The 27,996-nt window shown below is 44.6% G+C and overlaps 2 protein-coding genes and 1 long non-coding RNA gene across 6 annotated transcripts in view; 2 read left to right on the top strand and 1 right to left on the bottom strand.

The window, feature by feature from the left end:
• Positions 1 to 4,965, top strand: part of PRDM2 (PR/SET domain 2) — a 62,209-nt gene extending 57,244 nt beyond the window's left edge. For 2 of the 3 annotated variants that reach the window (XM_074558695.1, XM_074558697.1), the window contains 2 exons: positions 3,494 to 3,622; positions 4,336 to 4,965. In XM_074558695.1, the coding sequence (XP_074414796.1) occupies positions 3,494 to 3,596 (103 nt within the window). In that variant the 3' untranslated portion in view covers positions 3,597 to 3,622; positions 4,336 to 4,965. The remainder of the gene's footprint in view (positions 1 to 3,493; positions 3,623 to 4,335) is intronic. The other variant, XM_074558696.1, reaches the window with a different exon arrangement.
• LOC106629729 (uncharacterized) lies at positions 234 to 15,201 on the bottom strand. Of its 2 annotated transcripts, XR_012583747.1 has the most exons (6): positions 14,342 to 15,201; positions 11,892 to 12,017; positions 10,578 to 10,721; positions 5,243 to 5,570; positions 3,382 to 3,649; positions 234 to 2,946 (listed from the first exon to the last, which is right to left on the bottom strand). It is a non-coding gene; the product is annotated as an uncharacterized LOC106629729 (long non-coding RNA). The 2 variants fall into 2 exon arrangements; XR_001333114.3 differs by lacking the exon at positions 234 to 2,946 and having other exon boundaries at positions 3,057 to 3,649.
• Positions 15,124 to 27,996, top strand: part of KAZN (kazrin, periplakin interacting protein) — a 217,968-nt gene continuing 205,095 nt past the window's right edge. Inside the window, exon 1 of the mRNA XM_074558704.1 lies at positions 15,124 to 15,746. Coding sequence (XP_074414805.1) covers positions 15,626 to 15,746 — 121 coding nt within the window. The 5' untranslated portion in view covers positions 15,124 to 15,625. The remainder of the gene's footprint in view (positions 15,747 to 27,996) is intronic.

Here is a 27,996-nt window from a genome sequence, read left to right as displayed (position 1 = left end):
ACTGAATTTCCAGGTGGAACTGGCACCCACCTCAGATCACTCCATCCTTCATGCCTACAAATACCATGGCTTATTTTTCTAAGATATTTCTAGATAATTAAACTAGCAACCCAGGAGAATGTTAATTGAAGGAGTGTGGTAGAAGACAAACTCATTTGAATAAAAAATACCAAATGTATTTTGGGAATGTCTGAGGGAAGGGGGTGTGTGAGGATTTGGCATTTTTCCTGGCCTTTGAGTTTGTGTCTGCTGCTCATGGCAAGGCTGATGGGGAAGCCTGGGAAGGGATGTGGAAGCAGGAACTTGGTTTGGACAAATGAAATATTCAGGAGATAATTTAACCTGTGAGAGTAATGTGGGTGCTGTGGGAATCTCTTCCTTTGTTCAGTCCTGTTTCTGAGTGACCTTGGCAAATCCCTTTCCACCTGACTGTTCTGGATCTGAAAATTGGGATTGTGGTACTGACTCACACTACAGAACACTTTCAGATTTGAGGATGGAAAACTTTCAGAGCTGGGATTTAGTGTATTTTCTCTTGTAGGGAGTCTCACCAAATTGGGTGATTTATCTCTTCTAGTTTGGGTATGCTCTCAGTTGTGAGAGGGAGCTGTAATAAATTGCCTCATTGAACTTCTGGGTCAGCTTTAATTTCTGGAATAACATCTACCAAACTATTTTGTTTGGTTTTAAAGTCCTTATTTGACAGAAAAAACTTTGTGCACACAGGTCCTTTCTGCTACCTGGCATTTGGGTTCTGGGCCCTTTTTCCTTACAAGCAGAGGATGTTTTCTGATGTTATTCTTTATTTTTAATGGTTTTTTCTCTGTTCCCAGCAGTGGTTGTGGCAGAGCTGGGGCAGCCTGGGCTGTGCACGGGGTGTGAGGGGCTGGAGCAGCCCTTGGCCCTTCCCATGGGCCCGTCCCTCACAGGGTGCCCCAGAATTCCTTCTCTTTGCCTGTCTCCAGTTACCCAGGGCTGAGATGGTGGAAGCAGGTGCAGAGTGACAGGGATAAAAATAGCAGTGTCAGTCTGTGCTCCTCATGCAGCAGGGGGATCTCAGCTCCCCTCCCTCCCAGAGAACAGCTCCCCTTGTCAAACCCATCCCAACATCCCAGCTCGTCCCTGGGCAGGCTCTCAAATGAGAGCTCTGCATCCACTGCAGGTGAGTGTTGGACAAGGAGGGCTCTGATTGCTGTTAAACCATTCCAACTCTGCAGCTTTGGCACAGCAGACAGGGCTCTGCTTTTGCAGCACTGTCGCAGAGAAAATGGGCCTTTGCTGGGGTCGAGCCATTTGTCGGTGAGGGGAGACTCAGACACTCAATAGGAGTGATAGCAAATTCCGTTTATTGAAGAGAACATCAGACACTTATACAGCGAGTAATAAGCTTATGAATATTCTGTAAGCCAAGCAATCTATTGGTTAAACTATACCATCAACTCTTCCTCATTCCTTAGGGGTTGCATCTCTCTTTTCTCATGTCTCTTTCACTGTTTGTTATCCCACCACAGCTAGGCCCAGGGACACTGCTGTCTGTGCAGGTTCCGGACTTGGAATTAGCCATGGTTTTGTACTCTTCCATTTTCTAGCAGCTAAATTCCCAACACAGCACTATGGAAAGGCAGCACTAAGAATTCCATAAGGAACTCAATTTCATTTTCTGTTTGGAAAAAAATTCCTTTTTTAGCTCATTCCTCTAATCCTCAGCTTCCAAATAACAAGCCATGATCTATTAGCTTTAAAACTTGAGGAAATTAGAGGTGAAAGAATTCTGGAGTAGTTTGGGACCTTAAAACCCATCTCACCCTTCCATGGGCAGGGACAGCTTCCACTGCCCCAGGCTGCTCCAAGCCCCATCCAAGCTGGCCTTGGGCACTGCCAGGGGTGCCACAGCTCTTCTGGGCACCCTGTGCCACCTCACAGGGAAGAATTTCTTCCTAATGTCTGATCAGGGTGTGCATTTGAAAGCCTAACTCAGATTTTCCCTGATATTTTGTCTCTTTGTCTCTTTGGATTTAACATTTTTTTCCTTTAGGTTTCCCAGAGGATGCAGACCCTGCCTCGCTGCATGCAAGAGCACACAGATGTCATTGATTACAGAAGAACTTCAAGAAGTCATCATTAATATTTTGACAGAGAGCATTACTTACATGGAGACATTCTGCACAGAAATAAACTAAAATTTCCCTCTTCTAGTTATAGTAAAAATCTGAAGCCAAACAAACTAAACTTATTTTGGATATTCTGCTGTTTCCCTTGGTAACAGTCCTTATATGGAACAACAAAAATCTGGCTCTTGTTGACCTCCCCATTACAATTTCTGGTTCTTCCACATTGGCTGAAGGTTCAGCATTGAATTCACAAGGGCTGGAGTGGGTGATTTACATAGAACAATAACAAAACTTTTGGCAGGCAATTTTAACCACCAATTTTAATTTGAAAATAATTGAATTGCTTGCTTTTCAAAATTTCTGTGGTTTTGGTTTTCTGTTGTAATGGAAAGTTTTGCACTTCTTTATGTCTAACTTGCAGTTACATTGTGTGTAAGGACAAACTGAAATCTCCTTTAAAGGGTGTATATTGAACTCTAAAAATAACCCAGAGAGAAACCTGGCTTTGAACTTTTTTTAGATGTGTTGCTGTGTAAGAAAATGATATTTCAAAAGATGTTCCCTTGGAAGAACATAAGGGGTTGGGTTTGGTCAGAGTTTTGAAGAATTTGCCTTGGGAAGGAAGGTATGGAATTACCCATGGGGTGCACAGGTGTGAGGGGAAGCAGACAGGTTTGTGCATGATGGCAAAAGGTGCTGAATTTAAAAACAAATAGAGGAATTTTTGAATCCTTTAGAGTATGGAAGTTTGGCATGTCTAGAATAGGGCAGAAGCAATTGGACTTCCCTTGCTGTGAGTCATGTGTTCAGGCTTTCTTCTTGAAATCACAATCAACTGAGGAAAAAATTAAAATGTTACAGTAAAAATCTCAGATTTTCACTTTGGGACTCTCAGTTTAAAATCTGAACTGCAATAAAGGCACAGTTGTGCCCTGTGCTTGTCAATTCTGTCGGTGCAATTGTGACAGGAGTGTTCTGCCAACTTTCACCTGGGGAGAAATCACCAGGTGTGATGTGTGCTCTGGAAAAGTAAAATTCCTTTTCCAAAAATATGTATTTCAAAACCTGATATGGTTTTCTTTTATGGTTTCTCCTGAGAGAATGGAACTTGTCTCTTCTAGTTTCTGATGCAGCTGTGGGTTTGTGTGTCCCCAGTGGGTCTGGGACACGGGGTGGGAGCCTGGACCCTGCTTCCAGTGGACATTTGCTGTTTGCTGCTTAAATAAACTCACAGGGTAAGTTCAGAACAAGGCAAAAAATACCTTCTTACCTTCAGAAGTGCCTCTTGGTGTTTGCAGCGTGTGGTTTTCCGGTCTCATGGCTTGCCAAAGCACGGCTCTGGTTTGGTCCCTGATGCTCTCCTGCCTCTGTGCACGTTGCAGGCTCCGCACGGCCTCTAGATGTCCCTCCTCATCCTCGCATGGCCCCAGCAGCAGGCAGTGCAAGAAACCCAGCTCCAGCTCATCCCCCTTCTTCCAGGAATAGACCCCGGGCGTGTCTGACCCAAGCAGGTACAGCTGTCGATGATATTTTTGCCCCTGACAAAGAAGGAAATAATGAGGAGGACTCCATCTTATCAAAAGGCTAATTAATTACTTTATTATACCGTATTATATTACATCTAAACTGAATCTGCCAAGCACTCAACCCTGCACACACTGCACAGAATCTCATGACTGTGGGCTGATGGGCTTGGGCAAATCAATGACCCAGCCCCAGGGACTGGTGAGGCTGAGCTGAGTTTCTGTTGGTTTAAACAAAACACTGTTTTCAGCTTCTTCGTTTTCTCATTGACTTTCAGATAATAATCTCCTTTATACTGATGGAACAGCTAAAGAACAAGATACCTAAGATATGTAAAGCTAAAGGTGACAATGAGTACCAACAAAATTAAGACATTGCAGCTTTAAGTTAATTATTTCTTAAAACTGTTCAAAACAACATTTGAGGGAATAGTCAGTAAAGTTCTGAGGTTTGCTATCTCCTGAATAATGGGGATGGTTGCTAATGAGTGTAAATATTTCTAGCTGTCTCAGACCATTCAGTTGTGGTCCAAATCCAAGCAAAATTAAATCACGGGGGTCTCTTTGCTGTACAGTGGTCACTGAATGACTTGTCCTGCTTCCAGCTCCATGGAACATGGAACTGTGACTCCTTAAACTATTTATTCTTAAATACAACTATTACAATATACGATTAAATACAACTCTCTGTGTGTTTTCAGGTACCAGAAACTTCTGCCTGGAAGGGGTGAGGTGAAGCAATCCTCAAGCATTTTCCTCTCCTGCTTTGCTCAGATGAGGTGAGGAGGGCTCCTCAGCAGACAACAGGACAGAAATCTCTTCTGCTGGAAGTGATGATGTGTTTGTGTCATCTCAGCCTTCCTGCAAGGGAGGGAGCACAGAGCTCATCTGCCTTCCCCTGAGAGTCTGAACTGGGGCTGCTGGGACAGGGGATTGATCTTGGGGTGCCCCAGTGCATGGAGAGCAGCCTGGAGAAATGTTCAGGCATCTGCAGGCAAAGCACCCCTGCTCAGAGGGTGGTGGGTCTGGCTGAGTTTCTCTCTCTGGGAGAACAGAGGGTTTAACATGCTATGCAATTAAAATCTCAAAAGACTGTTACATCCTTTTAATTTCTGCTTTCCATCCTAATGGGTAAAGAACTGGGCAAACCACAAAAGAGGGAGTGTTGGGTGTCCTGAGGTTTCCACATGTGAAATCTGTGGGTACCCTGACTTTGTACCATTAGCTTTAAGGGCCAGATGCTGTTTTTGCAGTGCATCAGGACACATGGTTATTGGGAAATGCACTGAGAGCCCAGTTCCATGAAGGGACAAACATCCATTTCTCAAAAGCTGCCATACCTTGTGTTGCCAGTCTGGTGCTGTTTAGAGCCAGGATTTATTTCTTGATTTAGGGACAGTATCGAACACAGGTGTTGCTGTGCAGGATCAGGCCAGACTTGTCCTTAAATACAACATTTGTCCTTAAATAGAGCACCTGTGTTTGTGTCTCTGGATGTGTTTGGTTTTTGGGGGTGCTGAACGAGGCCATCCCTGAGGACAGCCAGTAAAGTGTAATTGCAGAAACACACAGGTCAGCTGATAAATACAGAGCAGAAAGGTCTCTTACCTCCTTCCTGTCCCCACATAGGGTCAGTCACACCCAGGTACATCATCTGCCACTTCTGAGCAGAACTTCTGCCCTGTTCAGATGAAGGGTTCCTTCTGCCAACACATGATTTTCCATGATCCCTGCTAGCTTAGCATCCAGGTTTGGAACTTTTTAAGGAGGCCAAAGGGGTTGATTGTTGTACTTCCTTCTTGTTTCAGTCAATTTATTCCTGTCCTTGACTTTGCACTCCACACAGATAAGCACAGATCTGTGTATGCACACATTAATGTATGCACACATTAGTTAGGAAGGAACAAGTGCCCAGCTGATATTCCTCCCCAGCACCCTGAAAAAGTCAAAAAAAGGATCAATTTTATATATATATATCTTCATATATAGATATATATATGACAGATAAAAATATATATGTATGGAATTGCTGGAAACAGTTAATTTTGTATAGTTTTGATGAAAATCAAATTGTTCAGAATGAATTGAAGAGCTTTATAGAAGAAACATGGTTCACCATAAAAATGTTTAAGGTGTGTGTTGTTTGAGTTGGAAAGAAAAGGGTTTCAGGATCTTGTATTATCTCACCACAGATTTTTTGGATAAACCCCTCTTGGAGGCTTTCTAAGTGCAATTGTGGTTTGGGGGAAGGCTGAGAACTGGATGAGCCATAAAATTCTGCATCCCTCCCGTGCTGGAAGTGATGCTCCAGTCCAGGACTGAGACCACTGAGATCCCTGGGCCATTGCTGGGCTGGAGGGTCTCCAGGGTTTGTTCCCTTTGGAGTTTTTATCCAGCAGAAAAAGGAGATGTACTAATTGCAAACAAAGGCTGGGATTTTTCCCAGCAGCCTTGGAAGAATGAGAATCTCATTAGTTATCCAAACTAGTTGGAAGGGAGCATCCAGATCTGCTAGGCAGCTTGGTAAATTTTGGTCAAACAGCACAAAAAATTGATTTTCCTGCCCTTATGCATATGTCCAAGCAGCTGGTGTGCACACACAGCTCTCTGAGCAGTTTGTCTCACTTTGGGTTTGCACGTTACCTTTTTATTTTTATTTTCTCTGCACATTTTGTCCTTTCTCTCATCGTGCAATGTTAGTATGGTAAACCCTGTTCCTTCAAACAGCAGTGCTCTTCCTGTGTGTCTGGAGAGCACCTGAATCACTTGAAAGATGAGTATAAAGTGCTAATAAACCCAATATACTCTGAATAAAGCACCAGTATTATTAGTGATTGATTGATTATGATTGATTTCCCCAGTGCAGCTTTGTAGGACCTTGTCAAAGATCACAGCTAGTGTATAAATTATCACTTGAGCATTGTTGCTGAGGAGGAGTTTTCTTGCCATATAGCCCAAAAACTGCTTTAAACAATCCATTCTCCTCAGACCCACTCAAATTCCAGTCTGTTCAATTAAGGATGGAGTTCTGGCATGGATGCTGCCCAGTTTAGTGCCTTTAAGGCATCCCTGGGAGGTTACCAGAGGCCACTTCTGTGCAATTCATTTTTGCTGCCTTTTTTAGAGTGTTACCAACTATAAAACCTGACATTCTCAAGGAGAGAAGTGTGTACATTGTTGTGATATGGGAAGGTTTTTCCCAGAGAAATTCTGGTTTATCACACAAGCCTGTAAATATGTATTTACAATTTTCAAAGCACGTCTTTATGTCCCTGATTGTAAATGCTCTGTTTTTAAACTTTTATAAGATGTGACTCAACCCAGAGACCAGAGCACACAGCTTTATATTGTACTGGTCTGTTTGAAGGGTCCATTACAGTCTAAGCTGTAGCAGAAAATTATCCTTGTCACAACAAGAAATAACCCACGGTTGCACCAGATTTCATCATTTTTCCTCAGATAAAAATGCAGTTTTTCTGGGAGGGGGGTGGGGGGGATGATTTTTCTTGCAGAAAAAAAAAAGCATCAGTTCAAAATGATGTCATTTCTCTGGACCTGTGAGGAGATTTCATTCACAGTGAATTCAGGAAAAGTATGCCATCTTTTCCCAAGGCAGAATTTCACAGTTTTGCAGCAAATTTTTAACCTCTGCCGTGCCTGCTGATGAAACGTGAAATTTTGCCCTTGACCAATATCACAAATTCTTGTGAAAATTCAAGGAGAGGGTGGGGAAAAAGCTCAGGTTTTGCATGTAGAATTTACAAGGACAACACTGGCAGCTCTGCAGGGCTCTGATACTGAGGAGTTTATTGAAAATAAACTCTGTGGAGATGTGGTGGGACCTGGTTTGTGCTGGGGCTCTGAATTGCTCTGGAGGACTGAAAGCTCTGTTTGTCTGCCATGTAAAGAAAAAAAACAACAATAAATTAATGTGAAAAACTGCATTATGGAAATATTTATTGTTATTTCAGCCAAGGAGGACTTGAAAATGGAGGCTGTGCTGTGGCTCTGGAACAATGGAATGGTTTGGGGTTTTCCTGGTGGGGAAGGAGGAAGGAGATGTGAGTGTCACCTTGCTCTGGCAGGTTCAGTGCACACAGACAGGGATTCATTGTCCTGACAGCTCCACCCCAGCTCTGCAGGCTTGGAGCAGCAGCCCATGGGCCCCTTGCAGCCCCTCTCCATCCCAGCCCTGCTGAGGTCTGCCAGCACTGTGGGCCCAAGGCTGCTCCCTCAGCTGGGAGGGAATTGTTCGGGCAGGGAGTGCAGGGAGGGCTGTTCTCCTCCCTGGTTCATAAAGTGTGTGCCATCACAGCACACTCAGACACTTTATGCTTTCTTCAGGGCCATTTGGCTCTTTCCATAGAATCCCAAAGTGGTTTGGGCTGGAGGGAACTTAAAGCTCATCCCATTCTGCTCCTGCCATTCTCCACCCTCCCACTATCCCAGGGTGCTCCAGCCTGGTCTTGGACACTGCCAGGGATGGGGCAGCCACAGCTTTGTGCAACCAGGGCCCCACCACCCTCATTGTAAAAATCTCCTTTAACTCTACTCTAAATGGAGCCTCCTCCAGTTGAAAACCCTGTAAGGGAATTATTACAGTGACCTTAGGGGGTCACTGGGTGAGAGAAGGACGAGAATCTTGTTCCTTGATCAGAAGGCTTGATTTATTGATATATAATATATAATACATTATAACTATACAAAAAAGAATAAAGAGAGAGCTTGCAGAGACTGATAAGCCAAGAATAGAACAGAAGGAATCTAAAAACAAGAGAGTTCTCTGTCCCTGTGCTCTAGAGAGCTTGCCCTGTGATTGGTTCATGTTCCATGTGTACAATTAAGGGCCAATCTCAGGTGCATCTTATTGCATTCCACAGCAGCTGATAATAATTGTTTACATTCTGTTTCTGGGGCCTCAGCTTCCCAGAAAATGAACAAGTCCCAAAGAAAAGATTTCTATGAAAAAATGTCTGCGACATCGAATCACTGAGGGTGGTGGGCAGCCATTGTCATGGGTGCATTAATCCCATGCATCCCACCCTTAAAAACAGCAGGTACAATAAATAGGTTTGGGAACTGCTGAATTATGTATATTAATATTAATTTCACAGAGGCTAAAAATGGCTCTTTCACCCCAGAAAATCTGAAGGTTCCTTATGCATTATAAATCTGGTCTCTTAGAGGAAAGCCACTGTTGTCACTGTCGCCTGCCAGTGCCTGCAGCAGCCTGACAGGCTGCCAGGCTCCTCTGGCATTGTCACAGCCTGTTTGGCTCTCAGGAAATGCCACCCAGCTTCAGGTGAGCTTGAAGGGACCTGATTGTGCTGAGCTGTCACTCTGTCCCTGCACAAGAACTTGAGAAATATTCTTTAAACAGCTGCGTGCTCCACGCGTCTGTCTGCGCTGTCACATGGAGCAGCACTAATTACTCCTTTCTATAAAAGAGCTGTGGCTTTTTTGGGAGAAGGCTCCATCCAAAAACAGACAAGGAGGATCATTTTCTCATCCTGAAGCTGCTGCCTGGAGGCTGCTCAGCTCTGTGTGGCAGAAGGATGCAGAGGACACAACACTGCCAGTGCCTGGATCCCCTCCCAAAGTTCAGGTGTGCCTCAGTGTCTGATGCCAGTGCTGGTGGCAAATGCTCCAAGGTAAATGCTCCAAGGTAAATTCTCCTCCAAGGCTGTGGGACAGAGCTCTGTGTGCTCAGGAGTGGGCACAGAGGACACGAGTCCATCTGTGGTATTTGCTGGGTCCCCAGGAGGAAGGAGGAATTGATGAATCTGACCCCATGTTCTTAGAAAGATTATATTATATTATATTATATTATATTATATTATATTATATTATATTATATTATATTATATTATATTATATTATATTATATTATATTATATTATATTATATTATATTATATTATATTACATTATATTACATTATATTACATTACATTACATTATATTACATTACATTACATTATATTACATTACATTACATTACATTATATTACATTACATTATATTACATTATATTACATTACATTATATTACATTACATTATATTACATTACATTATATTACATTACATTATATTACATTACATCATATCATATCGTATTGTATTATATCATATTGTATTGTATCGCATCGTATTATATAGTATCGTAATATATCATATAATATTATAGGAAATTATATTCTACAACTATACTAAAGAAAGAGAAAGGAGACATCAGAATGCTAGACAAGAATAATAATAAAAACCTGTGACAGACTCAGAGACTCTGACACAAGTGGCTGTGATTGGCCATTAATTAAAAACAATTCACATGCTGGGTAAATTATTCTCCAAATCCCATTCCAGAGGAGCAAAACATGGAGAAGCTGAAGCTTCCCAGGAGAGGAAATCCTGGCAAAGGTATTTTCCATAAAATATCATGGTGACAATGCTGGGCCACAATTGGTTCTTATCAGGCTTTGCAGCTGCCTTGGAAGAAGGGGCATTTCTCTGAGAGCAGTTCATATTCTCTTAGATATGAGCTGCTAATGCAAATAGGGCCACTCCCCCTTTCTGTGCTAAGTTTTGGGTCACCTTGACTCCAGCAGCACTTTGCAGGGTTGGTTTGCTGTTAATCTTTTTGTCCTTGTGTGCCTGTGTGAGAGCTGGGGAGGGGATTGACTGCAGGCTCCTCTCCTTGCCCAGAGTCAGCTCCTCTGGGCCTCTGCACTGCCCCAGTGAAGCTCTGGGGAATGGCTGTGTGGGGATGGGCATTGCATCAGAAAATTTATGCTATAAAACATAGTGCTCATTATTAAACTCACATCTTGCCTTCTGCACAATGTATTTACTCTCTTATATGTTGAATTTTCCTACAGCTGGAGTGTTAAACTGACAGAACTGACAGACTCTGAATTTCTTCCTTGGGTTCCTCTGTCAGGCTTACCTGGGCTGTATTGATTCAGGAATGCTGCTTAATTTGACCTTCAAGGGAAATCCTGCAGTCCTGGCAGATCCTGTGTCTGAGTCCAGCTCCTCTCTGGGCCCAGCACCAACTGATTAGACGCCTTTCAGAGTTGGTATTTCTTTCCTACAAGGATATTTATAAATTAATTAATCCATATTAAAGCCTTACTTTTGATAATCAACCCAAAATATTCCCTAAGTCCTTAAGGGCATTTTCTTTCTGCACCACTTACGTAATTTTCTTCTTTTTTTTTGAAAGAATAAAACTCAACCAAACAGAATTGACTTTCAGCCAAGAGCTGCTGGAGATGTAATCTGAAGGAAAGCAGAAATGTGTTTAATTGCTGCCTCTGATGCCAAACCTTAAGTGCTTTTCTTCAAAGTGAGTTCTACAAAATTCCATTTGCCTTGCAGGACACAGGCACCAGAACTGCAGAAACCTCCCAGAGCTGATGGCAGTGGTGTGGTCTGAGCAGGAATAATCCCATCCACACATCCCCGTGCATCCAGTGATTCCACCAGCCCTCCCTGTGACAGTGCTGTGCTGGAAGAAAATGCAGAAATCCTGAGCTGCCTTTTTTCCTCCCAGAGTCTCTGCCTTGCACCAGGGAAATGCTGATTTCTGACACATGAAATAAGTTCTCACCTGACATCTCTTGAAGGATAATTTCTGAATGTTCTTTCCTGAGCCCTCCCCCATTCCCAAATGCTTTGCTGCAAAGAACACTGTGGTGAATAACCCCATTTGTCCCACAGGGTATTTCTGGAGCTGAGAAGTGCCACAGCAATGGAACGTCTGTTCCCATGGTGTAATGAGTTTAGCTGAGCTTCTTTCTCCCTTTCATGCATTTTCCTGTGGCACATTGTTGTGTGTTCCGTGGGATAATTGGGTAGGGAAGAGGAGCAGATCTGCACTGAGCTGCATTTTCCAAGGCTCCTGTGTCCTGGTGTGACCTGGCCCTGCTGCCAGCACGGGCTGGAGCTGCACAGAGCCCATGGAGCCCCACGTTTCCCCTCACAGAGAAAAGCAAGGCACAATTCTTCCCAAGAATATTCTTATCTCATTTGCTGTGTTTGTGCCAAAGTAGAATGCAATATGGGGATTGTTTACCCAAAGTGATGGGGTTTTGTTTCTCTGGGGTTCAGAGAATGTGAAACCCGGAAATATTCTTGGGAATAATTGTGCCTTGCTTTTCTCTGTGAAGATAAATGTGGGGCTACAGCTCCCTTTGCATTTTGGGGGCTCTGGCCATCAGTGGGGAGCAAATGAACAGCAGCAGCCTCATTAAATTACCTGGGGAGATCTCTCAGCTGTCATTCCAGGGCAAGGGCTGATAAAGGTGCATTAGATGGACTTTTCCTGGCACTTGGCTGATGGAAATTCAGCTGTGGAGTTCTTAAAGTGCTTGTGTTGCTGCATCTGGGTAAGAGGAATGGGAGATTCGTCTTTACAAACCAGCTGTGGATCATAAAAAAACCAATAGGAACGATTCCACTGATTGATGAATGAAAAAAGATATTTGCTTTTACAAATAAACTTTAGGTTTGCTGATAAATGAAATTAGACATTAAGAGATGAAAGAAACAATGGGGAAGAAAAACCACTAAATTCCATAAGAATTAGAAATGAAAAGGGAGGGCTGTACATTAGAGGGAAATCTTTGGGATCAGGTGTTTTGGGAAGTCTGAACCTCTCAAGTACCTCAGAAATGGGGAAAGAGAGAAGGGAAATGTGGCTGGGAAATTGGGATTAAAAAAAAGGAAAAAGGAGGCTGCATCTTCCAAAACTTGGAGAGACCCCAGGGGAATTTCCCCATGGCCTCTCCCTTTATTGGAATAAAGCCAAAGGGACTCCTCTGTCTCCTTTTTGGACATAAACCTTTGGTGTTTGTGGATTAATTTTCCTGACATGGGTAAATCTGCCCATGAGCAAACCCAGCTCCAGCAGTGGAGTCCTTTGCAGAAAAAGCTTCCCCTCAGTGAGGGTTTGGGGTCAATTTCCCTCTCCTTTCACCTTCCTCCCACACTTCAGAGCACTGAGTCCACAGATTTCATTCACTGTGTGCAAACACAGCTCCTCTGAATTCAGCTCCAGCATCTCGTCAAGGGGCACATTATTCTCATTATTCCTAACATTTATTTCCTTTTCACCTAGAGAGAGAAGCTTTGAGTCAGGTTATGTGTTCTGTTTTCTGTTTGTAGTTATTTTCTGTGCTGCAGCTGATGGAGCTCACAGTGGCAGCAGCAGAACTGGGGGCACCTTAAGGAACTTTGTACAACCTAAACAGATCCCAGGTGCTGTGGGAAGCACAGAAACCCAGAGGAGGAAATCTGGCACTGGGTGATGTGTGGGGCTCAGCGCAGCAGCACAGGTGTCAGCTGTGAGGGAAATCCAGGTGAGCTGCAGTGAGGTGGAAAATGTCATTTCTGTACCTCAGGGAGGGTCATTTCTTAGGAACAAAATGTGCTGAGCTCAAGTGAGCAACCCTTGGAGTGTGTCCAGAGGGAAGGGAAGGCACTGCTGAGCTCCTCTGCTGGGGAGAGAAGGTGGTGATGCTGAGCAGGGACATGTCAGGAAAATTAACCCACAAACACCAGAGGTTTATGTCCAAAAGGAGACAGAGGAGTCCTTTTCTGGCTTTATTCCAATAAAGGGAGAGGCCATGGGGCATCCCCTGGGATTTCTTCAATTTTTGGAGGACCCAGCCTCCTTTTTATCCCAATTTCCAGCCACGTTTCCCTTCTCTCTTTCCCCATTGGCTGAGGTACTTGAGAGGTTCAGACTTCCCAAAATACCTGATACCAAAGCTGGAAAAGCTTTGCTAAGGAAATAAGGATTTGCAGGTAGCTTATTGCATAATTTCTTTTTTTTTTTCGTTTTTTTTTTTTTTTTTTTTTTTTTTTTTGTCCTAAATAAGGCTTTACTGTTTCAGAGCTGGATGCTGCTCTGCAGTGGGTTCTGCAGAGAAGTTACCAAACAGCTCTGGGAGGATTTCATGTGACATGGTCAGGGACAGCAACACACACAGTTAGGGAGGAAGAAAGCAGCCACGGGAATAAATGTTTAAGATATATGGATCATATAGCCCAATTTTTGCTTTCCCTCCATGTGGTAGACAGGAAGGTCAGGTTGAATCTCTTGTTTGTGTGAGGACAGAAATTGTTCCTGTGTCTTTTGTGAAATAAACATGCAAAGTAGTCTCTGGTCTGTTTGTTTGGACTCTGACAAAGATAATCTGAGCCTAAAATCATACAAATCATAGAATCCTAGACCAGTTACAGGATGCTTTAAAGGGCATCTAGTCCAGCCATGAGCAGGGACATCTCCAACCTCATTAGATTGCTCAGAGCCCCATCCAGCCTGACCTTCAGTGTTTACAGGGATGGGGCACCACAGCTTCTCTGGGCAACCTGTGCCAGGGCTTCTCCACCCTCACTGTAAAATATTTGTTCCTTAAATCGATGCAATATCTGAGGGAGCAAACACAACACACCGAACCCAGCCGGGATTGTGTGGACAGCTCCCGGCTGGGTTCTCACCCTGCACAGCGATGCTGCTGCAGCACAGAGCACGAGATGCGACTTCAATTCCCTCTGCTCGGAATTTTCCAGGTGTTCCCGGCCCCTCTCTGCCTGCTTGGGCTGCGGTCAGCCCTGTGTACCTGCAGGAACCCCTCATTCTCTGCCCTGGCCTTTCTTCTGCTGCAGTCTCACAGCAGATTCTCTCATTCCCACCCGGCTCACCGTGCGTTTTCCCAACCACGCGGGAACCTTTCTTCCCAGCAGACTTCTCCCAAAAAAAGCTCCGCTGACTCACGGACCACAGATTCACGCAGCGCTGCCGGAGTCAGCATCCTTTGCATTGGCAGGGGGAGCTTTTCAGACAGAGATGAATCAGCGCTGTCAGACTTTGCTGGGAGTTAACTCTTGGCCGCTTTTCCCTGGAAACAGCCTTGCCTAGTGCTTGCACTGAAGGAATTCCAGGGATGGGCACCGCGGGCAGGTTTGGCAGCCGGTGCTCGCATCCTGTCCCCTGTCCCTGGAGCATCCCTCGGGCAGGAGGGGGTTAAGGCGGCCAGGAGGGGGTTAAATCGGGCAGGAGGGGGTTAAGGTAGGCGGGAAGGGGTTAAGGCAAGCGAGAAAGGGTTAAGGCAGCCAGGGGAAGGGGTTAAGGCAGCCGGCTTGTTGTTCCCTGCCGGAGTTCCCAGCGCCTCCAGAGCACTCCGGGAGCAGCCGCTGCATGCGGGCAGAGGGAGGAGGGCCGGGCGGGCACTGCAGCAGGGCACAGGATGTTATTTAACGTGGCTCCAGTCTCCTCCCCCTCGCCGGTGAGGCTGGGGGAAGGGGGGAGCGGGCTGGAGGGAAGGGACGAGCGGCGGGGGTGATGCCGAGAGCCCCCCGAGCCCGGCCCGGCCCGGCCGGTGCCGCCCGCGGCTGCCTCCGCTGGAACCCTCCCCTGAAAACCCCCGCTGGAAACCTCCCCTAAAGCCTCCCCTGAGGTCCTGAGGGGCAGCCCGGGCTCCTGAGGGGCAGTCCGGCGTCCTGAGGGGCAGCTGGAGCTCCGAGCCCTGCCGAGGACGATCCCCGGTGCTCCGGCATCCCCGGTGCTCCGGCATCCCCGGTGCTCTCACAGCGGCAGGACGGGAAGGACGGAGCCTCCGCATCCCCACAGGAGAATTCCCGTGCTCTAGAGATGTGTCCGAGCTCATGGACAAGGTAGGGCTGGGCTTGGATATTCAGGAGAGGAAAGAGCCTCAGGACTTTGCTGTGATCATGGCAGATGCCCCAGAAGGGGCCGATCCTCAGTGCCCGGCGCTAATTTGTGCCTGAAGCGGCCGGACCTGCCCAGGACTCGCCGGAACCTCCCGGGAGAGGCACAGAGCTTTGGATTTCTCCATGAAAATACTGCTGGCACTCAGCTGAAAACGTGTGCTCCTTGAAAGGGGCAGCTCCATTCCTCCCTGGGTGTCTCCTCCTGCCCTGAGGATCCGTGGGGGACAGCAGGGCTGGCAGCTCGGGCTCTGCTCCATGACCAACACTCAGCTCTGCAGGGAAGCCATGGACTCCCCCCCGGCCTCCTCCAGCCCTGCTGCAGGGCCTGTCACCTTCTCCCAGGTGTTTGGGCAGCAGTGCCAGCTCATGGAAGCAGGTAAGAGGGGAATGTGCGCACCTCCGAGTCATCCTTCATCCCACATCCCGGTTGGTCATGTCCTTGCTGTCCCTTTCCTGCTCTGTTTCCCAAGTTCTTCCCTAAAATCTGCTGCTTTCCAAAGGGAAGATTGGGGTGACCCCTTTTGTAATTGAACAATTTGGCCTTGACCACCCTGAAACCCCTCAAAAGCTTTGTGCTCGATTATTTACAAACAGCAAGGTGTGGGATGGCCCTGTGCGTTTGGGTTAACATGGGCTGGAACAAGCTGCTCCTTCTGCCCTTGCTGTCCCTTTCCTGTTCTGTTTCCCGAGTTCTTCCCTAAAATCTGATATTTTCCAAAGTGAAGATTGGGGTGACTCCTTTTGCATTTGAGCACTGGCCTCCGCTACCCCTGAAACCACTCAAAAGCTTTGTGCCCAAATATTTACAGACAGCAAGGGGTGGGATGGCCCTGTGGGTTTGGGTTAACCTGGGCTGGAACAGGCTGCTCTTCCTCTGCTGGTGGAAGTTCTGTTTGGGTGTGAGCAAAACGTGTGTGGTGATTTTTGCATTTCAAAATAATGACATTCTAAGTGGAGGCTGATTTGCTGCAGCATGTGAGTATCTGCTTTGGTATTCAGCTCTGTGAAGGACAAAGTGGTTTTTTTTCATGCCTTTCCCTGGCTGTTTGTGTCACTGTAGTACCCAGAAGCTCTGCTCCTTTTCCCAGGTGTTTTCATACATTTCTAACTCTGTGCAGATGGGCCTGGCTATTTCTTATCTGTGCCTTTTGGCTGTTAGGTGGGTGGTGTGTGACATGACTAATCCCAAATTTCCCATGTTTGCCTCTTGCTCCTCACAGGTGCTCTGAAGCACCAGTCCCTGAGGTGCCCCAGAGCTGTGCACTCACATCCTCCTCCAAATTCCCCAAATTTAACAGATTGGATAAGAGATTTTACAAGATTTACTCTTATTTTCCTATCCCTGCTGGCAGGTAGCTCTGAGGAAGGATGTGTTTGTTTACTTAGGGCCATGGATAAACCTGGGTTTCTGCAGTGATGCAATAACAGCACTTGCTCTGAATTTTTAGAGCTTGTTTTTCTCAGATCTACTGGTATTTTTAAATTTTTTTTTATTACTGGTATTTTTTTATTAATTTCTTATTACTGTTTGTGCTGGTACAGGTATCATGGCAAATTTGTCCTGAAAACTGTCCCATCCTTTTTCCTTCTCTTTTCTCTCTCTCCTAGTAGCCAGTTCTGTTTCTAACAATGTTTGGGTTTTATTTTTAATATGGTGACATTAAAAATACTGTGCATTAGTTTCCTGCAGGTCTCTGTGGGACTTCTGCTCTGCCTCTTGAACTTTCACAGGTAGAGCTGGCAGGATGACTCATTAGGTGACTAATTAGCTCACTGCTACTCAGTTAATCAAGGTTGAGATCATGCTGCTGCCTCCAAGAAAATGTCAGGCAGATCTTTAAGAGGGTTTGGTATTAAACTTTTGGTATTAAACTTGGTATTCCATGTCCTGGGATGAGTCCAAAGGCTGTGGATGTGTCCTGTCAGCTCTTACCCAAAGAAGAGATGTAGGAGAAAGCTCTGATCCTGGGTGAGTCCTCTCTTTAAAAAAAGTATCCTACACAGCACAGTTTCTATTTTAACCTTATGTTATAACCTAAAACTATATTTAACACACTACTTAAGAAAATTAACACAGCCTAACTTTCTAACATAACACATATAATATTCATTTTAAATATTGGCAAAAAGCCAATGATAAATTACACATTTTTCACAATTGTGTCCTGTGTCACTGAGCTGACATTTGGGACAGGGCCACAAAAGGTCTCAATGTAGAGCAGGGCTGTGCCAAAGCCTTCACAAACCATAAAACCTGATCCTGTCCCTGTGATTCCCCTCACCAACAATCTCTGAGCAGCCAAGGTCTGACCCAAACAGTCCAAATCTCACAGGAAACATTTGTGGGTACCCAGCACCACATCACTGTCACTGGTGCCATTTGGGCTCCTTAATAACTCTGGGATGTGCTTGAATGAAAAAGGTGCTGCCCTTAATGAAATGTCAGAGTTTGTGCCTGGAGAATTGCTGAGCCTGAGATCGATCACAGCTTGACAGCACTCTGATGTGCCACCTGCCATGGTCTTGTGGCTTTTGGAGCTCCTGCCTGTGGTGTGAGGACACTTCTCCTCCAAAGTACACGTGAGAAGAGCTGGGCTCTGCTTGCAGAATGTGCTTCAGGTCCTGAGCAGCATTTTCTGCTCTTGATGGAGAAACCAGGGAGGGGTTATGCTCTCCTGCAAACACATCCCCTTCCTTCTCCCTGTGCTGCTCTTCAGGAACTGGCTCTGAAAACCAAATCCTGACTGTTTGAAAGTCAGCTTTCCCCTTGGCAGCTGCACCTTCTCCCCATTGATAAAAGATCTGTAAAATGGGGGGTTTTGAGCAGCTGATCCTGCACAATTGGCTGATTATTCCTGGATAGCTCATGGAGATCTCTGCAGTCACAGAGCAGCCTGTGAGTGCTGGCAGCCCTGCCCTGCCCTTTGCACAGCTCCTCTCTCTCTGTTTGACCTCTGGCACAGCTCATGGGATGCTCTTTGGAAAGCTATTTTTCTGCTTTCCCATTTTATCCTGTTGCCCCTTTCCTCACCAGTTTACTGCAGCCCCATAACTTTGTGTTCCTGGTGCTCCCCTGGGTGTTTGTTTGCCCTGGCTGCAGGGAGCAGTGGGGATGGGAAGGCTGCAGCTGGCTGAGCTCCCTGCTTTGAGATTTCCCTCACAAAACTCCACTTTCCCTGTTGGATTAAGGTTTTTTTTGACCCAGAGATGGAGCAACTGACAGGCATTTTAAAAACTTTTATTCCATTTTCAGGCTCATGTGAAGGGTGAGACAATACAGATGTTATAATTCTATTTCCCACATTTCCCAAGGCAGCAAATCCTTGCTGTTGCAGGAATTAAATTTGGCTGATCTGTCAGTGCCACTGGGGACATGATCACCTTTAGAGGGAGTGTAATTCCCAAAGGGGGGCTGTAATTCCTGCCTGGGGTCACTCGGGGAATAAGATTTCTGTTTTCCTTGGCAAGCCATGCAGGTGAGTGATGTTTTGCCTTTCCCATTCCCTACAAGGCTGGTGATTTCCCAAAGGAGTCACTGGGAAAGAGGCTTCAAACCCCCATCCAAAATCTCCTGATCTCACAAGAAATTCCTGCCTGCCAGGCAGTTCTTGGGGGTATTTCTTGCTTGAAGCACAAATTTGAATCTGGCACAGGTTCATGCTGTAAATTTTGCTGTTACCCAAATGAAAGACTCCAGTTGTTCATTCTTGAAAGAAAAATTTTTAAAAGTCTGCAGGATTTATGATTGTCACAACCAAACTTTTAAAATGGGGGTTGCTAAGAATTTGAAGATTATTTCCCATCTGCTCTCTCATGAAATATTGAATATATGGAGTGAGACCTGATCTCCAGGAGAGCTGAGTGTTCTCTGGAAGAATTTGGCTCAGTAGAGAAACCATTTATGTTATACATGGCCAAATTCCAAGCAATTTGTTTGGTGTATTGCACTTTTCTGGATTTACAGCCATGCACTATTCTCTGACTCACTGCTCCATTAGATTAATTTCCATTTTTCATCAATTCCTTGGCTCTCAGATGCTGCTGATTTGTTGGCTCCCAATATTTTTTCTTTATATCTTGCCAGTTAATTTTCCACTGGTTATGAAGTTAGGAACTTGATTCAAAATGTGACCAGAATGAACAAGAAAATAATTTGAAAATCATCCAGAACTTAGGATTTTGCAGTGAATCTCTTCCATATTATATTTCCATTACATATACATTATCCATTACATGCATTCTGTATTCCACTTTGGTTTGGCTGCCTCTCCCAGCAGAAAATTAAAGACATGATAAAAAATTCTTAGGAGTTCTTCTATGGAAATTAATGTCATGTGGCTCAAAGCTTTTCACTTCCTCCCAGATCTGTAGTTTCTAGCTCTTGATCCAGCTCCTCTCAAGGGGAATGTGAGGTGAGATTGATGTGGCATTACCTAAGCAAAATATTTATCATGCAGCATCAAATCCCTGGAGTCTCATCTGGCCTGGCATCTTTTGCAAAGATTTTGTTTTGCAAACAAAGCATGGAAAATGCAACATAGAATTCCTTCATCTGGAGCTTGAATATTGTTTTAAACAAACAAAATTGTATTTTAAAAAGAGCTGCCCTGTACCCCCTGACTTGGGTGAAGGTTTGCTCAGGAGCTGGCCTCCTTGAAGCTGTTCAAATCTGATGGGTTTTAGATCTGGAAAAACTGATTAATGGGAAAATTTCAGCCCCAGATAAGATGTAGCAGGAAATCTCTGACCTTCTAAACTGAGGCTTAGATGAACATTTACCATCTGTGCTCTCTTACTTTGTGCCCTTTAGTCCCGTGTGCATTTTGCCATGATTTAATTCAACAGCCACCAAACAGGATCTGCTTTCACAGCATTTCCTGGAGCTGGGGCAGAGCAGAGGGGACGCAGCTTCACCTTCTCCCCAAAAGCTGAGTTTGGCAGTGCCTGTCAGGGGGATGGCACAGAGCCCCCGGCTGGTTTGGGCTGGGAGGGACCTTAAACCCACCTTGTTCTCTGTCACTGTGATATTTTCTGAAAAATCCTCTTTATCCAGGATTCTTCTGCTGGGAAGATGAGAAGCCTCAGAGAGGAATGAAAACAATAATTATCTGATTGCTGTGTTTGCTGCTTGGAATGTGGCTGGGGATTGTTTACCAACAGGTGAATGTTTGATTGATTTAATGTGAATTGTTTTTAATTCATGACCAATCACAGCCAGCTGTGTCAGACTCTGAGGAGTCAGTCATGGGTTTTTCATTATTATTCTTGTTAAGCTTTCTGATGGATCCTTTCTCTTTCTTGAGTATAGTTTTAGGACAGCATTCTTTTAATATAACATAACATTATAACATAAAACATTATAACATAAAACATTATAACATAACAGATTATAACACAGCACATAATACATAAAACATATATAACAACATATAACATAATACATAAAACATGTAACATAACATATATAATATCATATCAATCATATCATATCCCATCATATCATAATAAATCAGCCTTTTAAGAACATGGAGTTCTTATAACAGATTATAACACAACACATAACATAATACATAAAACATATATAACATAGCATATAATATAACATAACATATGTAATATAATATAATATAATATAATAATAAATCAGCCTTTTAAGAACAAGGAGTCAGATTTTCATTTCTCACCTCATCCTGGGGGCCCTCACAAACACCACAGTTTTTCTCCCCTCTCTCCCAGGCTGCTCTAAGCCCATCCTACCCAGCCTTGGACACTTCCAGGGATGGATTCATTTCTGCTGCTGGATTTCCTGAATTACAGCACTTTGTGAGCTCAGGCTCCAGCTCCCAGAGCAAACCTTTAGTGACAGCTCTCCTTGCCTCCTGTGGACAACAACAGCAGCAAACAAGCAGCATAAAACTTGCTGGGATCATTGGTTTGGGGCCACTCAGGATCAGGGCTGGGAATGTTCTCTGGCACTTGGAGCATCAGGTTTCCTACGTGCATTAGTCAGTGATAAATCTTTCATGGTAACAAGCTGTTTCATTTGCTCTCCCAGGAGAGGAGGGGGTGTGTGTGGATGCCAGGGATATTTGCAGCAGCCTGCTTTAATTACTGTGCCTCAGGTTAGATTAACTAGTTTTGGGAAAAGAAGAAACTGGAGCAGGTGTCAGGTGGGTGAAGTGAGATTAATTCGGTGATCCCAAAGAGTCTGGACCTCCTGGGTGGGAACCACTGACATGGTAAGGTGAGGCATCACTGACTTGTGAGGATTGGTCAGAGAATCATGGGATGGTTGGGGTTGGAGGGACCTTAAAACCCAACTCTTCCCACCCCTGCCTTGCCAGGGACACCACAGAATCATGGAATGGTTCGGGCTGGAAGGAACCTTAAAACCCATCTCTTCCCAGACCTCCCACTATCCCAGGTGGTTCCAAGCCCTGTCCAACCCAGCCTTGGAGCCTCCCAGCGATGGAGCAGCCACAGCTGCTCTGGGCACCCTGTGCCAGGGTCTCCCCACACTTTACAGGAAATCATTTCCTCCATGTATTTAACCTAAATATCCCCTTTGCAGTTTGAGCCCCTCACCTCCTGCCCTGTCACTACAGGCACCCAAGGCTGTTGTGCTGCAGACACCTGGAAGAGAAAATTCCTGACTGCAGCATTACACAGTTGACAGTGACTTTGTTTTGTCAGATTTCATGGCTGGGGATTTTCCTTTTACTAAATCTGGCTGCTCCTAAAATTTCTGTTCCCTGAGTGGAGCTGTGCTCTGGGTTTTTGTGCTGGTGCTGTCACATTCAGCAGCTCAAAAGCAACCACATAAATCTGTGCCCACCACTGTGGTGGTGAGAAAGTGCAGAATGAAATCCCTGCCAGCTTTCTGTGCATGTTCCTGCCAGGTTGAATTACCTTGTGTGTGCTGCTGCAGAAAAAGGAGTCATTTTTGTCAAAAGCAAGCCTGTTTTTCTGACATGACAAGCAATGTACCACAAACAAACTGCCTGAGAAGCCCCTGGAGTTTTGTGTTTTAGGGGAGAACAGGATAATCTCATTGTCTCCAGAGCCAACTCCAGCACTAGGAGGAAACATCATTTACCTCCCCCAGAAAAACAATGGGTAAAAATGATGAATCTGACTCTGTGTTCTCAGAAGGCTAATTTATTATTTTATGGTGCTATATTATAGTAAAAATACTATACTAAAGAATACAGAAAGGATACTTACAGAAGGCTAAAAAGATAATAATGAAAACTTGTGACTCTTTCCAGAGTCCTGACACAGCTCGGCCCTGATTGGCCAAAGAGTGAAAACAACTCACATGAAACCAATGAAACCAAAGGAACAGTCACCTGTGGGTAAACAATCTCCAAACACATTCCACATTTGAGCACAACACAGGAGAAGCAAATGAGATAAGAATGGTTTTCCTTTTCTCTGAGGCTTCCCAGGAGAAAAATCCTGGGTGAAGGGATTTTTCCAGAGAGTGTGAATGCCACAGTGCAAAGGTGCCTCAGCTCCCTTGAATGTACTGGAAATATGAAGAGTGACCTGGCCATGGCACCACACAGCTCTGAGTACAGAAATTCACCCTATTTTTCCATATTTCCAGCTTCTGAAAAGTCTGGGAAGACTCCAGTTAGGAGTCAGGTAAAATCAAGATGTGATTTTTAAGATTGTGAAAGAGGAAGAAGCTCCAACCTGTTTTTCACCCACAGACAGATAATGATTGCAAAGGACTCTCCAAATCCAGCTCTATCCATGGCTGCTAAAGCTCTCACTAAATATTCCAGCCCCTCTCTTGGACAGCTCTGCACCAATCTGTGCAAGCTGTGGCCAATTCCCACAGCCTGAATAAGTGCGGTTTTCTAGGAAAGCCGGTGTTTGTACCATAAATTCTTTGTGCTGTGGTGCTGACCCCCGGTGGCTGCTGCCTGCTGTCTCCTCTGTGCTCTGGGAAAACCGCCTGGATCCTCACTTCCCATTAAGCACCTGGTTTTAAGTAAAAATTCCTGGCAATAAAAAAAGAAAAAAAAGTGTTTCTCAAAATGTATTCTGAGAGAGAGCACTAATACACTAATATTGTCCAAGAAACCTTTTTTTTTCTCCTTTCCACCCTCTTTTTTCCTCTTTTTTTTTCATTTTTCTTTCCCCCCATGGCTGCTGCCTGGTGTTTCCTGCTGTGCTCTGGGAAAACTGCCTGGAAAAACTGCCTGGATCCTGACTTCCCATTAAGCACCTGGTTTTAAGTAAAAAATTCGTGGCAATAATAATAATAAAAAAAAGTTTTTTTTGTTTCTCAAAATGTATTCTGAGAGACAGTACAACTATTCTCCGAGAAATAATTTTTTTCTCCTTTCCACCCCCTTTTTCCTTCCCTTTTTTTTTTTTTTCATTTTTCTTTCCCATTTTAAATTACTTTTCATTCAGCTTGAGGAGCATGTTTCCAGTGGCTTATTGCAGACTGAGAGCAGTTTATTTTCCAGCTTATCTATCAGTTTGCTGTGTGCTGAAGATGCCAATAACACACTGACTTGGAAAATAATGATCCATCATCTGAAATTCCTATGGATTTATCAGGCTGGGGATGGCAGCCCCAGCTGAATTGGTTGCTTTAAAAAACAAAAGTAGGAAAAAGATTTATTGTGTTTCTGAATATCCTCTATTTCTTAATTCCATTTCTTAATGGAAAGATGAGATGAGATTTTCTTGCTTCCCCCTTCTCAAAGTGCAGGGTTTTAGTAAATAATGTGTTAAATACAGCAAACTCATTAAATGATAAGTGCCAGCTCCACAAATTGATAAGGTGGGATTTGTTTCCTGTAAACAGCAAAATGCTGCTTTTGCAGATAAACACAAAGCTTTTATCTTCAAGGCAAACTGTAGATGAACTAGAAGGGTAATTTAACATTCACAGTTGTTTAAAAGGGATTAACTCCTGTGAAGATTTGTTATACACATGTAGGAATCCAGTGAAGGCATTTCAGAAGTGAGAATTTTTTTTCTTCTCTGTGAAGTTCAGCATTTTAGTTAAAATTTGATATTCATTAGAACCAGAGATGGATGGAATTTATGCCAGTGTTTTGTGAGGGTCTTCCTACCATTTAATATTTTAATGTTCTCCATGTGGGGGGAAGAAACAAAGTCCCCATAATCTCCAGCTTTGATGGCAAAAGGCACACAAGAAAGTTTAAAATACAAATTAGCTCGTCTAGAATCCAACTGTGTGGATCTAATTACATCTAATGCTAATTATCCTCTTGATCTTAGCATTTTACTGTGTTCCAGCTATGACTACTGCCAGGCATGAATCACACTTTTAGGCTTATCCACAGAAAACCCAAAACAGGCTGGGGCTGCTGCTTTGCCTTGGGAGTAGAACAGAGTGTTTTAGATGCTTTTTGTATTTTTTTTCCCTTCCCTTTCAGCTTTTCTAAAAAAAAGTTACCTGGGAATGCCCAGTGCTGTTTGCACTCCAGGAAAGTTGTGTTTTCTCTGGTTTTTTGGAGAGAGGGTTTTTGTTGTGCTTAACCCTCACTGAGATGGGGAATGTTCCACTTGAGGTTTGCTGCTTCCATTCATATGGATTGAATTAGGGAATGGTGGCTTAGGTGCCTCCCCTCCTTTCCCTTGGGAAGGGTATTTTATAATAAATCTGAAGTAATTCATGAGAGAATGGGGCTGTGATCATTTCTTTAAGAAAGGCTGAGTAGAAATGGTGGGCTCTGATACCCATAATTGTGATCTGCAGAGGGTTTCATATCATAAATTAGGGTGCCCCAACGAGGGGAAAGATGACATATCTGACTGTATTGATACCAGAAAGTTAATTAATATTGTATTTGTGGGGTTCCCAGATGAAGGAAGGAATGATGAATCTGACTCCAGGTTCTTAGAAGGCTAATTTAAGATACCATATTATATTAAAGAAGACTATACTAAACTATACTGAGGAATACAGAATGTATACTTACAGAATGCTAAAAAAATAATAATGAAAACTCATAACTCTTTCCAGAGCCCTGACACAGCCTGACTCTGATTGGTCATTAAATCAAAACAATTCACGTGAAACCCATGAAACAATCACCTGTGGGTAAACAATCTCCAAACACATTCCAAAGCAGCAAAACACAGGAGAAGCAAATCAGAGAATTATTGTTTTCCTTTTCTCTGAGGCTTTGCAGCTTCCCAGGAGAAGAATGCTGGGCAAGGGGATTTTCCCTGAAAATATGACAGTGACAAATTAATTACTTTATTATACTATATTATTTTATATTATATTACATTGCATTTAAATTGAATCTGCCAAGCACTCAACTGCACAGAATCTTTTACCTTCTCCACCTGCAGGGCCTGGGCACCTCAAACACACAAATATCCATCCCGGTGTGGCTGGTGCTGCTCGCCTTGCTTGATTTATGGAGTTCCTGGGAACAGACCAGGAGAGGGAGGCAGAGCACGCTGCAAAGCTGAGCTTCCAGCCAGCCTGACTTAAATGATGATGGAGTTTCTGGAGTTGAAGTGTCTGCTCCCAGCCAGTCTGACTCAAATGTTTCTGGAGTTTCTGGAGTTGCAGTGTCTGTGCTGGCAAACCCCAGGGCAGGCAGGGCCAGCATGGCCTGGGTGCCGTGGTCAGCGCTGCCAGCACGGGCTGCTGGTGCCTCTCCCTTCCTGCTGGTATTGAGGGAGGCTCTTCTGGGCTTCAGGTGACCCCTCCATCCCTCCTTTCATCCCTCCTTCCCTCCATCCTTCCTTTCATCCTTTCCTCCCTCGTTTCCTCTCTCCATCCTCCCATCCCTGCTTTCCTCCTTCCATTCCTCCTTCCATCCCTTCTTTTCTCCCTCCATCTCTCCTTGAATCCTTCCTTTTTTCTCTCCATCCTTCCTTCAATCCCTCATTCCATCCCTCTGAACCTCCTTTCCTCCCTCCATCCCCCCTTTCATGTCTCTGTCCTTCCATCCCTCCTTTCCTCCCACCATCCCTCCTTTTCCTCCTTCCTTTTCCTCCCTCCATCCCTCCTTTCCTCAATTCATCCTTCCCTCCCTCTTTCCCTCTCTCCATCCCTCCTCACCCACCTGCAGCTCTCAGCCCAGCCCCTCACTGGCAGCTCCTGGGACAGATCCTGGGCTGCAATCAAATCCCATGGGATGGATGATAGCTGGTTCAGGTTAGCTCATCTGCACAGATTTGGGTTCATTTCAGGGTCATTTGGGCTCATTTCATGTCATTTGATGATGACAAGCAGCAGCATTTGGTTTATTAAATAGGCCAGATTAGATGTAAATCAGATTTGTCCAGAGAGTTTGAGCCCAAGAAATGTTCAGCTGTGAGGGTGATGTACTGGTGATCTCACCTGCAGGGGGGGGAAAAGGAAATAAAAACTTGAAAATCAGGGTTTTTGTCTTTATGATGTTTTCTGTTGTGAGAAATGTTCTTAGTTTCTTCATTTTCTACCAAAATGAATAGTGAAATCCAAAGAGAAAAAGAAATTCTTCTCTCAGCAATAGCTCTGCAATCTGCTTATTAAAAAAAAAGGGGGGGCATTTTAAGGAAATAAAAAGTATTTTGGGAAACTAGCTCTTACAAGAGTCACATCAAGGGCCTTCTGTGCTCCTGGCAATCAGTCCAAATTCATCAGTCAGTTTCTCTATAGCTGTGCTCTGTGTAAAAGTTTTATTTGATGTCCCAGGCAACCTTGAGAATTCTTCTGGGCTGCATCAATTTGATTTAATTCAGCTTCATGTTAGAGCAGATGATCTCAGATCAGCCTGGAGCACCCACACTGTGCTTACTGCAGGATTTTGGCTGGCGCATGTTTAGGATTTTTGCCAGGACAGTGACAAAAGTCTTTGTGCCAGGGGCAAGGAAAACAAAATTCCTGCTCAGTGCTGCTTGCAGCACCCCAAGAGAACGTGGAACCACTCAGGTCAGCAACAATTCACCCCAAAACAATTCTGTGAATGAAGGGTAGGGCAAGCTGTGCCTGGAAGTTCTTGCCAGAGGAGAGGTTTTGCTAAATAAAGTTCTGGTGAGCAATTACTTTCATAATTTGGTGGCAAATCCTGTGGGGAATTGCTCTTGGTAACTCTTATTTAATTAATTAGCTCAGCTACCATGAGGCATTAATAAATATTGCAATGCTCTTGATGAAGGTTTAATTGTTTATTCCCCTTTTGCACATGGCATACCTGAGGAATGAAGGTTTTTTTCTCATTTTTGCTAGGTACAGAGGCACTGTTTCAGTTTCCAGACTCAGGGAAAATGTGACTCCTGTGTGTGTGAGGAGCCTTTGGTGTCTGCTGGGTCTGAGCTGCAGTGCACAGCTCCAAGGACAGGAGGGAATACCCTTCCCAGAGGGGTATCATTTCATTCTCAGGCTGCCTTGGGTTGGAATGGACCTTAAAGACCTTCCTGTCCCACCCCTTCCACCATCCCAGGCTGCTCCAAGCCTGTCCAGCCTGGCCTTGGGCACTGCCAGGGATCCAGGGGCTGCTCTGGGCCTGCCCACCCTCAGGGAGAGCGCAGGATTCCTGCCCACCCTCATGGGGAAGGATTCCCTCCAGTATCCAACCCAACCCTGCCCTCTGGCAGTTTGAAGCCATTCCCCCTTGTGTTGTGTTTGTAGG

The sequence above is a fragment of the Zonotrichia albicollis genome, chromosome 25 (assembly GCF_047830755.1).
Source record: "Zonotrichia albicollis isolate bZonAlb1 chromosome 25, bZonAlb1.hap1, whole genome shotgun sequence".
In the NCBI taxonomy this organism is placed as follows: Eukaryota; Metazoa; Chordata; class Aves; order Passeriformes; family Passerellidae; genus Zonotrichia; species Zonotrichia albicollis.
The sequence above is the reverse complement of the archived record's forward strand: the minus strand, read 5'-3'. Positions and strand labels throughout refer to the sequence as shown.